This window comes from Sparus aurata, chromosome 20 (genome assembly GCF_900880675.1).
Source record: "Sparus aurata chromosome 20, fSpaAur1.1, whole genome shotgun sequence".
Lineage (NCBI taxonomy): Eukaryota > Metazoa > Chordata > Actinopteri > Spariformes > Sparidae > Sparus > Sparus aurata.
Window position 1 is genome coordinate 22,890,445 of NC_044206.1, and position 12,594 is coordinate 22,903,038.

The 12,594-nt window shown below is 43.9% G+C and overlaps 1 protein-coding gene across 1 annotated transcript; it reads left to right on the plus strand.

Moving 5' to 3' along the window:
• The first annotated feature begins 846 nt into the window (after window positions 1–846).
• Window positions 847–11,281, plus strand: LOC115571760 (ATP-dependent RNA helicase DHX8-like). The gene is made up of 23 exons (XM_030401331.1): window positions 847–1,022; window positions 1,190–1,275; window positions 1,365–1,431; window positions 1,525–1,604; window positions 2,391–2,497; window positions 2,660–3,025; window positions 3,292–3,436; window positions 3,554–3,757; window positions 3,860–3,947; window positions 4,035–4,132; window positions 4,503–4,650; window positions 5,167–5,348; window positions 5,471–5,665; window positions 5,788–5,973; window positions 6,054–6,264; window positions 7,321–7,502; window positions 7,674–7,814; window positions 7,917–8,072; window positions 8,160–8,297; window positions 8,395–8,523; window positions 9,551–9,747; window positions 9,921–10,100; window positions 10,719–11,281. Exons 1-23 carry the CDS (start codon window positions 920–922, stop codon window positions 10,936–10,938), a joined length of 3,609 nt encoding a protein of 1,202 aa, XP_030257191.1. The 5' UTR covers window positions 847–919; the 3' UTR covers window positions 10,939–11,281.
• The last annotated feature ends 1,313 nt before the right edge of the window (window positions 11,282–12,594 follow it).

Sequence of the window (12,594 nt, forward strand, 5' to 3'; positions counted from 1 at the left end):
AGCATGTGGTAATTCTTCTCATCTGCTTCACATATAAACAATACTTAAATGAATGCCTGATCTAAGCAAATACAGTTAAATAGAGTAAAAAGGGGTCTCTGATTGCCAAACTGCAGTGATTTTGCTGCTCATGAACTTTTTCTCTCTGTAAATTTGTGAACGGTCAGTGGAGAAAGTCCCTTTGCAAATGTCAAAATACGAAAGTGTTTTACATGCACACAAATTCTACATAACACAATAAAGGAAAGGCATAAACCCAAAAGCATAAAATTACCTTTTTAAGTGATCCTTTATGTGTTGAGAAAGTTGAATTTATTCATATTTGTAAACCCTCTTGGATTAGCTACAGGCTGTTTTTATAAGTAGATGCAGGGTTCTCTCCGGACAGCGATCTGAAAAACCTTCTTGTACAATATGATGCATTGTTGTAGATTAAACTAGCCTGCAGGATATACATTTGTTAAAATGAGATCACCCCTAAAACATCTACAGCAGTAAAATGTTGCATACAGATTAATGTAGCGGGATGTTAATCCAAAAGCATCTTATATAATAGAAAAACACTTACAGGGAACATTTTACCGTGATACTTCATGTACGTCTTGTTGATAACATAAATGTTTTGACGTAAAACCCTGAATTTGCAAAGTAACAGTGGAAATAATGTTGTAGTGTAAAAAGTACATAATGTGCAAAAGTATAAATGTAAGTATTATGGAATAGAAACACTCAGGTAAAGTACAAATACCTCAAAAATACCCCCCAGTACCTGAGTGAATCTATTTACTGTCCTGACTGTGATACTGCAGTCTGCCTGTTGGCCGGGAGGGGGCAGCAGCACTGACACACGTCGTTGGAGCGCAAAATACAGAAAGCGAAGAAGAACCACTTCCGGTTGAGGCTAAAATAAACAGAAGAAATGTCTGCTTTGGACGAAATCAAACGTCTGGAATATTTATCTTTGGTGTCGAAGGTGTGCACGGAGTTGGAGAATCACCTGGGAATATGCGAGAAGGATCTAGGTAACGTCACGATACACGACAGCGTTGTTTTCTCACCTGTGTAGCTAAGTTAGCTAACTTGCTATTGCTATTAAACAGGCAAGATGATGCTAACAAACTGTCTAAATTAGCATGAAGGGCTAAACACAAGCTGCCTTTTTATTTTATTTCATTTATTTTTTTTACAGCTGAATTCATCATCAGTCTGGCTGATAAACACCCAACATTTGAGGAGTTTAAAGCAGTTCTGTGTGAGAATGGAGCAGATTTTACAGTAAGTTCACAGCTAACTGAACAAACACCTCCATCTTCATGTTTGTTGTTTTGTTTTTTTATCTCTAATGTCATGTCTTTTTTTTTCAGGACACCCTCGTTGGCAACTTACTTAGGCTTATTAATACCATGCGATCCTCACCATCTACAAGTAAAGGTACAGAGAGCAGTATTTCATGTCATGGTATATCACATTTCATAACTGTAGGTCTCCTGTTAAATAACTTCCTCTCTTTGTTGTGTGTGACAGAGCTCAAGGCAAAGAATGAGCAGGACAAGCTGAAAGAGAAATACCCTGCTTTATGTAAACCAGACGCTGCTGCGTGGACGGTGAGGCTCATCTGAAGACATTTTACTTAAACATGGCACGAAAGGAAATTATGAAATGTCACGATTATCAAGACCAAAATGATTTAGAGTCCGGATATTCATCATAATGTGCTTCAATCAAAAAAATTACTGTAATCACTTGAATCTCACTTTTTGAATTAAGAAGCAAACCTTGTTATTGTGTCACAGGTCCCCCCCCCCTGGGTCAGTAGAGGATAATAAGTTGGTGGGACTCTCTGTTTTGTTTTAGTTTGGAATCCAAAATCACAGCTGGCAAAAGTAAACACACTCTTAACTCAAGTAGAAGAACAGATGCTTGTGTAAAAAAGAGACTCATTGACATGTATAAACGTAAAAAGTGTCACTCTACTGGCCCTTTCTGTGCAAAGCTAACCGAACCACAGGTCATATTAATGTAATACTGAGTAAGATTATTACACTTAAAGATAGAATCAGTAGGATTTTGTCCCAGCTGTTCATAAACGCACCACAGAGATAGTTGCTTATCGAGTCTCATTCCTAGGTCGTCGAATTGCAAAATGTTGCATTTGGTAAAGCATCGCGAGCAGCAACACAATAATAACAGAAAATAATAGGTTGAAATCAATGATGCAAAATAAAAATGACACTTTAAATGTATTTAAACTAAACTAATGAGCCTGTTTTGATTGGATTTTGTTTTTGATATTTCAGGAATGGCATGAGAGATACATTTTAGAGGAACTGCAGTTGGTAATATTTGTGGAGTTACGGAGCTGTCATTATTATTTCTTACCTCCCCGTCAGATTCCACCGCGACACCCAGATAAAGATGATGAGAAAGTTGCGGCTGCAGCCATGAGGGAGCTGGAGATGCTTATGCCAAATGTCTGTGGAACGAGCTCGGCTGACAGGTCATTAAAACAAGAGCTATTTGGAAAAGTGGCTCTTGCTGATACAGCAGTTTATGATATATTTTGAAATGGAATCATTTCTTTATAATTGCCTCACACTGACTGACATGTGGAATAAATATCTGACTCCTCTCTGTATCATTTTTTCCCGGGGTCTGACAGGAGCGTGCACAGTGACAGAGGTCGAGACACGGACAGAGAAAGCGGACGTAAGCGAAGCCGATCTCGCTCAAAAGACCGTGATGGAGACACAAACCCGAAGCGTAAAAGGAAACGGCCGTCTCGCTGGAGTGACCATCCACCGAGCCCACGCAGAGACGACGGCGACAGCAACAACAACAGCAACATCAACAGCAACATCAACATCAACAGCAACAACACCAAGAAGGACGACAGAGACTCTGACCGCTGGCGAGACAGACTTGTAGATCGACCTCCGCCAGACGAGCCTGTTGTGGGCGACATCTACAACGGCAAAATCAGCAGCATCATGCAGTTTGGTTGTTTCGTGCAGCTGGAGGGTCTCAGGTTGGTGGACTAGATGTCATGTTTACATCCATTCACACCGAAACAGCAAGAAATGTGTCACTTTTATTTATTTTAATGTTTCTAATATAATAGTGTAGATTTTTTTCAGTTGTAATTTTTTCCTGGTGGGTTAGAAAACATGTTCCCTCATGGTTGCATATCACAAACATCACCGGATGACATTTAATGCTCAGATGAGTTTTTATCATTATCTGCCTTTAATATTCCCTGATGACCAACCTGTGTGTTACTGTCACCGCCTGCAGGAAACGCTGGGAGGGTCTGGTGCACGTCTCTGAGCTGCGCAAAGAAGGACGTGTCGCCAACGTGGCTGACGTAGTCGCCAAAGGCCAGAAGGTGAAGGTCAAAGTTCTGTCGTTCACCGGGACCAAAGCCAGCCTCAGCATGAAGGTGAGAAGAGATGCTGGTTTGTACGATAAACCGTAAGATGAAGAAGTGAAAACTACAACCGGCCGCTTTATCAAATGTCAGCTTGAAATGAGCGGTTGCGTGTTTATGTGTTCCCAGGATGTCGACCAGGAGACGGGGGAGGACCTGAACCCCAACCGGAGACGAAACCTGGACATCGGAGTCGCCGGAGTCACCGGAGATGAAGCCATGAGGAACCCCGACCGGCCGGTCGAAGCCACCGTCCTGGAATTGGAGGAGAACCCAACAGAACGCAAGCGGCTCACCAAGATCACTGACCTGGAGAAATGGGAGATTAAACAGGTTCAGGATCAAACACATTCACAGAGATTCTGTCAGTCTTCAGGCCCTGACATATTTCTTTTATAACCCGTTTATGTTAATAACGTCTTTTCTCTTGTTCAGATGATCGCAGCCAACGTCCTCCCTAAAGAAGAGTACCCGGAGTTCGACGAGCAGACGGGAATCCTTCCCAAAACAGAAGTTGATGAAGGTAAAACTTTACACTTTGATGTTAGTTTTTGTAAAATCCTGGTCATGCTGCATGATAACGTGCCTTCTGTAACTTTTCCCTGCTCAGATGAAGAAGTGGAGATCGACCTGGTTGAAGAGGAACCACCGTTCCTGAGGGGACAAACTAAATTCAGCACGAACATGAGCCCGGTCAAGATAGTGAAGGTATTTATCCAGACGTGAGATCTGTCATGCTAACCTTAGCCGCATTCATGCTGCCCTTTTAGATGCAGGAATCATGCGCCGATACTCCTCCTGATCGTCTGTGATAGATTGCGTCCTCCTCCCCAGCTTCACCCTCTCGATCAAACATAGTCACTTCTGTCTCAATTTTAAAAACTACGATGGCGACAGCTGAAATGCCAAAGTCGAGGCTTCAAAACACTAGTAACAAACCAACAGCTGACGTCACATTGCGTCCTACATCAGTGACACTCTGTACATTTAGATACCTGGGAGAACGTTGGGATTCTGGTGTTTGCGGTTTGCTTCTCTGTCATCATTCCAACGATCTCTCTGATTTTGTCCTCTACAGAATCCAGATGGCTCCCTCTCTCAGGCGGCCATGATGCAGAACGCTCTCTCTAAGGAGAGGAGAGAGCTGAAGCAGGCGGCCCGCAACGCAGAGATGGACTGCATCCCGACCGGCCTCAACAAGAACTGGATAGACCCGATGCCTGACTGTAAGGACCCGAAGTACACATTTGTTTTGATCCAGCGAACACTGTGATAAATGCGTCTGTGTGACCCCGACAGGATGGTTCCTCACTGTCATTTTTCAGGCATCAGTGGACAAATATGACTTCCACCCGGAAATTGGTTAAAGGACAACGTCAGTCCATGTTGTGTCAGAGATTTAGAATTTAGAAAATACAATTTAAGCATCTGTCCTGTGCCAGGCCTATTACACTGTTACCACAGCATGACTGGAGATGATTATCTGGCTTCCCTCTGTGTACGCGCTGGCACACTCAGTCATAATGCGCTGTGACTTCCGTAGCCTGAGGGAACATCGGAGGCTCGGATCCTTCCAGTTACTACCTCTGACTCATAGTTAATACGAAAAGATCTTGTTGGGAGGTTCATTATCGCTGCAGTTCATCCTGATTGAATATAAAATAGTAGATTCTGGGACGTTCGGATGGATCTTGCTGAAAATTTGACCTCGTTCCGGACGCTCTGTTCCCTCTCCCGTGCAGATGAGGGAAGGCAGATCGCTGCCAACATGAGAGGCATCGGCGCTATGCCCATCGATCTCCCAGCGTGGAAGAGATACGCCTTCGGTGGGAACCAGGTGTCGTATGGCAAGAAGACGGAACTCTCCATCCTGCAGCAGAGAGAGAGTCTGCCCATCTTCAAACTGAAGGACGAGCTCGTTCAGGTATCGGATAAAACCGGCTTTTGAAAGACGTTTGGAAAGATATAAAGCCACATTACAACATGTACAAATTCCTCCGTCTTTACTGAGACACTTTAATGCCAGTTCATTCTTTCCCTCGACAGGCCGTCCACGACAATCAGATCTTGATTGTAGTCGGAGAAACGGGTTCTGGTAAGACCACCCAGATCACTCAGTACCTGGCGGAGGCGGGTTACACCTCCAGGGGGAAGATCGGCTGCACGCAGCCTCGCCGCGTAGCCGCCATGTCGGTGGCCAAGAGAGTCTCTGAGGAGTACGGCTGCCGTCTGGGCCAAGAAGTGAGTCATCTTCTCAATCCGGACACAGACGTCGTAATGAACGCCTGTCCTCGCTCTTGTAGCATTCATACATTTCATACAAGTTGATGTTTTTGTGAGACGTGTTTTAACCTTGATTTTAGGTGGGCTACACCATCCGCTTTGAGGACTGCACCAGCACAGAGACGGTGATCAAGTACATGACGCATGGAATGCTGCAGAGGGAGTGTCTGATCGACTCGGACATGAGCCAGTACGCCCTCATCATGCTGGACGAGGCTCACGAGAGAACGATCCACACTGATGTGCTCTTTGGCCTCCTCAAGAAGGTATTTAACATCCTACAAAATACATAACTCTGCACCCAAAATGCTATTTCACATGAAATGACCACCTCTGTCTGTTTTAGACGATACAGAAACGCAAAGACTTGAAGCTGATCGTGTCCTCGGCGACGCTCGACGCCGTCAAGTTCTCACAGTATTTCTTCGAAGCTCCCATCTTCACCATCCCAGGGAGAACCTTCCCAGTGGAGATTCTCTACACCAAAGAGCCCGAGACGGACTACCTGGACGCCGGCCTCATCACTGTAATGCAGATCCATCTAACTGAGCCTCCAGGTACGGTTGTGTCAGAAAAACACCCTTGAATTTAAAGGGATAGATTCTGGTATTGGTAAAATCTGGACCCTGTGTTCACATATTGTTAATGACCTCTAGGGACAGAAAGGTTTAGTCTCTCAGACTCGACCGAAACAAATTGAAACTCCCTAAAAACTTTCTCGTAGGGAGTTTTTTACTCTCCAAGGATCCCTACCGAGACAGACCTCTGAGATTCTGTTGTTAAAGAATAAAATCCTCTTTATTCAACCTGAAAAAGCCAGTTTGTTATTCTTGCTAAGTCCACCAGACTCAATTTAGACTCCTACTTTCACAAACCGTCGTTTTCAATTTCTCATGGTAAATCAAACTATACAGGCACAAAATAAAACTCACAGAATCCATCTTAGTTCCTTCCATTGTTCCAACAATCACCAACTCCAGTTTGGTTGAAATAATCCCTTAATTCACCTTATTAGATGTGAAAGTATTCTGTTTTCCCCTCTCTGATATCTGACCTCTCCTGATATTTCCACATCAAACACGGTGAAGTAACGTTTTTATTTCAACCAGACCAGAGTTGGTGATTATTGAAACAATGGAACTGTGAACCGAGACGGTTTTGCAGAGTTTTATTTTGTTTCTGTCAAACTTGATTGAACTGTTTTCTTGTGTTTTTTTACGGTTGTTAAAATGACTCTTTTTGTAAATGGAGTCTGGTGGTTTGGCGAGAGTGTCGCACTGGCTGTTACTGGTTAAACAGAGAGGATGTTTTACGGTAACAGAGAGGTCGGTCTCTGCAGGGATCCCTTTCATAACGCAGTCAGACACTAAGAATAGGGACTATTTATTTATTATGTCATTTGTGTAGGTCATTTTTTATATGTTAGGCTGCTATATGTGAGTTTTGCTGAACAACCTTTCGTTCTATTTTAATACACAGTGACAGAAATACTGGATCTCCACTTGCAGAACACATTGCACAACTTTTTTTCTTTTTTTCATATCCGTGTTGTTGTTCTTTGCCTTAAATTTTGGGTGTAAAACATTTTCATTTCTGCCCTCGTCTCTGTCCAGGTGACATCCTGGTGTTTCTGACCGGACAGGAGGAGATCGACACCGCCTGTGAGATCCTGTATGAGCGTATGAAGTCACTCGGGCCGGATGTTCCTGAGCTGATCATTCTGCCGGTTTATTCTGCTCTGCCCAGTGAGATGCAGACCAGGATCTTCGACCCTGCACCTCCAGGCAGCAGAAAGGTAGTAAAAACGCACTGGATTGAATTTAAAATCTCTGCGTTGCTGAGCGATCTTATCCAGATTGGTGTCTCTGCTGTGTGATGAAAGCCTTTTTTATTAAATTCAGCACCGACCTGATGATAAACCTTAAAGAGGAGTTTATGTCTGACCTAATTTTCTGTTTACTACCAGGTCATCATCGCCACAAACATCGCCGAGACGTCTCTGACTATTGATGGCATCTACTACGTGGTGGATCCGGGCTTTGTCAAACAGATCGTGTATAATTCCAAGACGGGCATCGACCAGCTCGTGGTGACGCCCATATCACAGGTCAGTCCTCATCACGTGGACGGAAACATCTTACATTTATCCTACGTGATAAATTCCTGTGTTCCTGCCTAATCATTCAAAGATGCCTTGTACTGTTTTCAGGCCCAGGCCAAGCAGAGGTCAGGGCGAGCCGGCAGAACAGGCCCGGGGAAGTGTTACAGACTCTACACTGAGAGAGCCTACAGGGACGAGATGCTGACCACCAACGTGCCCGAGATCCAGAGGACCAACTTGGCCTCCACTGTGCTGTCTCTGAAGGTGAAGTACTGACTCCATGAATCGTTTCATACCAGTTGTCTTTGAATGTTCCCCATAATTTCTGATTCTTCTCTTCCTGTCTTCCAGGCGATGGGTATCAATGACCTCCTGGCGTTCGACTTCATGGACTCTCCTCCGATGGAGACTCTGATCACAGCCATGGAGCAGCTCTACACTCTGGGAGCTCTGGACGATGAAGGCTTACTCACGCGTCTGGGTAGAAGGGTGAGGGGAATTTGATAGATCCAAGCACTCAGACAGATTGTTGCATTATAACTTTATTATTACATTGACGATACCTTACACCTGTGTCTGTGTTCAGATGGCCGAGTTCCCGCTGGAGCCCATGTTGTGTAAGATGTTGATCATGTCCGTCCATCTGGGCTGCAGTGAAGAGATGCTCACCATCGTGTCCATGTTGTCCGTGCAGAACATCTTCTACAGACCGAAGGTACGCAACTAATGGGATCAGATTAGACTTACGCATCACGGCAACATCATGTTAAAGGGATATTCCGGTGTAAGTTTAATCCATGGTTCTAAATCACTGTGAAACTGTGTTAGACTCCCTCTCGAGAGATCAAGTTAGCAGACCGCTAATTTACGGAGTTTTATCAAGTTTTATCAACCGCACGACAACAATACACTGCAGTAAATGGATCCAAATATAAACCGCCACCAAAAAGCCACAAATAATGCTCAGAACAGCACCAAACTTCAGCAACAGCACAAATAGGGTCTCAGCACATAGTCCGGGGCATCTAACCTCCGCTAGCTTAGCTGGATTTCTACTGAAAAGCTGACTAAATTTACCACTCTTCTGCAGCAGCTTCCTGTTGACGGGAAGTCCCGACGAGTCGATTACAGAGTGCAGTAGAGTTCCGCGGCTCATGGCTGAAAATGTATGATTATGACTCCATGGAAAAGCAATCAAAGTTCATATGTGTCTTACCTGCCAGTTTATAACAGTTATTATCGAGAGCGGACAGGGAAAAGAACGGAATTGAGCATTTCTAACCGCACTCGGTAATCGTCGCGTCGGGACTTCCCCGACCCGGAAGCTGATGGAGGAGAGTTGAAGTCTGTTTTTAGCTTCACAATAGATTCCCTTGCTAAGCTAGCGGAGTGTAGATGCCCCGGACTATGTGCTGAGACCCTATTTGTACTGTTGCTGAAGTTTGGTGCTGTTCTGAGCATTATTTGTGGCTTTTTGGTGGCGGTTTATATTTGGATCCATTTACTGCAGTGTATTGTTGTCGTGCGGTCGTTTCTGAGGTTGATAAAACTCCGTAAATTAGCGGTCTGCTAACTTGATCTCTCGAGAGGGAGTCTAACACAGTTTCACGGTGATTTAGACCATGGATTAAATTTACACCGGAATATCCCTTTAAAGCTCAAAAAGTCTTTGTGAAATAACTATTAGATGCAAGATACAAGATAGGATGTCATATGAACCTCGTCCATCGTCCCGTTCTCAGGACAAACAGGCTCTTGCCGACCAGAAGAAGACAAAGTTCTTCCAGCTGGAGGGCGACCACCTCACGCTGTTGGCCGTCTACAACTCCTGGAAGAACAACAAGTTCTCCAACCCGTGGTGCTTCGAGAACTTCATCCAGGCTCGCTCCTTAAAGAGAGCTCAGGACATCCGCAAGCAGATGCTGAGCATCATGGACAGGTTTGAACTTAACCCTTTGTCTGAATTATCTCTGTGTTTCAATGTGTGCTGCATGTTTTCATCCACCACACTTTATCTCATATGGTTTGTAGACGTAATGAAGTAATTGATATTCAGATGTCTTGTGTTGTACAGAGGATTACAAATCTTAATCAACACTTAATGTTCCTCAGACACAAGTTGGACGTGGTGTCTTGTGGAAAAGCGACGGTGCGGGTCCAGAAAGCCATCTGCAGCGGTTTCTTCAGGAACGCAGCCAGGAAGCACCCCCATGACGGGTACCGTACCCTGATCGACCAGCAGGTGGTGTACCTCCACCCCTCCAGCACGCTCTTCAACCGCCAGCCTGAGTGGTGAGTCAGGACTGTGAGCGATGATCTGAGCCTCACTGAGAGCTGTTATTGTTGCAAGAGAGTTTGAGTTATATGACTGATTTTGTTTATAAGTTGATTGAATACAGAAGATTCATCAGCTTCAGTCGTGTGTCATTAAAATGGTCAAATGTTGATGAGATGTGTAACTATATCTTCTTAAATTAAAGCTGTTTCTTTGATGTTTTATATAATTTTAAATTGAATATGTTCGGTGATGTTTGATGGGAGGTTTTCAGTATTTTCTGATTTCTTTTAAATTATTATATCTTGGTTTAAATAATGATAATCACAGAATCTAAACATCCTTTTCTCAATAATTATAGTAAGATCCTTGTAATAAGCTTTGGTAAATAGGCGACACAGGGCTTTATAAGTCTGTATAGGAGCATACTTCTTAACATTAATAAACCTATTTAAGTGTGAATATAAAATAGAATAATGTTTATTGTTAGATTATAGAGTTATAAGCACATATTAGGAACTTGTTCACAGTTTATAGACTTGGGGACAAAGGTAATTAACGCTTATTACCAGAACCTTGACAAAAAGCGTTATGTCATTTTTAACATGATCAATCTGCTGATGATTTTCCTCCAGGCTCGTCTATCACGAGTTGGTGCTGACCACCAAGGAGTACATGCGGGAGGTGACCACCATCGACCCTCGCTGGCTGGTGGAGTTGGCTCCGGCCTTCTACAGAGTCGGCGACCCGACGCGCCTCAGCTACCAGAAGAGGCAGCAGAAACTGGAGCCGCTCTACAACCGCTACGAGGAGCCCAACGCGTGGAGGATCTCCCGCGCCTTCAGACGCCGCTGAGGGCGCCTTCAAACTGGACTCATTGAGCCAGACGTGACAGGGACACTTGGCTACATACGGTCATTAAGCTTTGCTAAAGACAAACGGTAACTAAACCGTAATCAATCGTCTTATTGGAATGTTTCTCATAATATTTAAGGTTCCTTCAGTGAAACTTTATTTTGCCTTATTCGCTCTGTAATACCAGTTTCAGGTGTTTAACACGTACAGTCGGTCAGTTTTTCCTATTTAGTATTTTCTATGAAATGTTTTGAATATAAGTGACTTCATTTTTTTTTTTTTTAAATTGTAACTTTGATGTTCACTTGTGGTGACTACACATAAACACTGGATGCACTTTTAACTGCTTCATCATTAATCGTCTCGTCTGCTTGGATCTCGGAGCGTCACCGTGCGGCCCGGTTGTGTGAGCAATCCGCTGCAGTTTAAAAAAGTGGGCTAATGTTTATTTTGCTGCTCTTTCAAAATTACGGATGTTTCCTCTCGTTTGTTGGAGGAGCTTTGGATGTACGACGCTTTGTGGAGACATCATCTGTTATTTCAGGATAATTGGTGGTTCTGTTTCTTCTCCTGGATCCTGCTGCTGCAGCAGTTTAATACTGGGACAATTACCGCTCAAAGTATTGCTGATGTATTTATAAAATTGCGAAGCCGTGTTGCCTTCATGTGGCGACTTAAAATGCGTAATGGGATTATTTTTGATACCGTCGTCCAGCCGGTTCGATGGCTGGCTCTCATGATCGCCCAGCGCGGCGTGATGTCGGGTTGCTCTTCTCCAAAAAGTTGATTCTGGCGCACGTTTCTCTGCTTCGTCTTGTTCCGGCGTCCTCTGCGGTCCACGGCGCCAAAGCCTAAACGCAATACCCACAGTCAAAATTAATGGGAAGACCGGCAGAGATACTTGATTTGGTCTGAATGCTGTTTGGGTTAAAGGGACAGTGCAACATTTTTAGGAAACGTGCTCCTTTTGCTTTTTGTCTCTTACAGTCATATGAAGCTGCAGATTAGCTTAGCACAAGGAAACTGTGAAAGCACAAGTCTGGATTTGTCCAAATGTAACAACATCTGACTGCCAACTCTTTTTACAGTTCACTAACATATGTTTCTTGTCTTTATGCTAAGCTAAGCTAACCAGCAGCGGGAAGTAGCTTCATATTTACATTTAGAGACATGAGAGAGGCGTGAATCCTCGTGTCTAAAACTCAGCAAGACAGCAAATATGAATATTTCTTAAGGGACAGTTCACCCGCAAAAAATAAATAAAATGCAGATTTTTTAGGCTTTAGATTATTTCAGGGCAAAGTTGCCGAAATGAGGAGATTTGGAGAGTTTCCTTTTTCTCAAATATAACGGGAACTAGACGGTAAAAGAATACTTGCTTCTAATAGACGAGAGGCTGGCTCACTAAGCCAGTAAACGCTACAGCTCAGCTGAGGAGGAAGCCATTAATGTTTACATCCTCTGCTGTCGAGGAACAAGCCCTCTCATCCGTGAGTAGACAAGCGCCTGCGTCTGTGTGGTGACACGGAAAGAAAATAGTTCCCACATGAAACTGATCACAACAAGGTCTGTGAGCGGTTTCTGGAAAGAGACATTGACACATTTTTGGCGCCATCCTGTTTGAGAGAAGGCTGAAAACTCACACTAAACGATGTA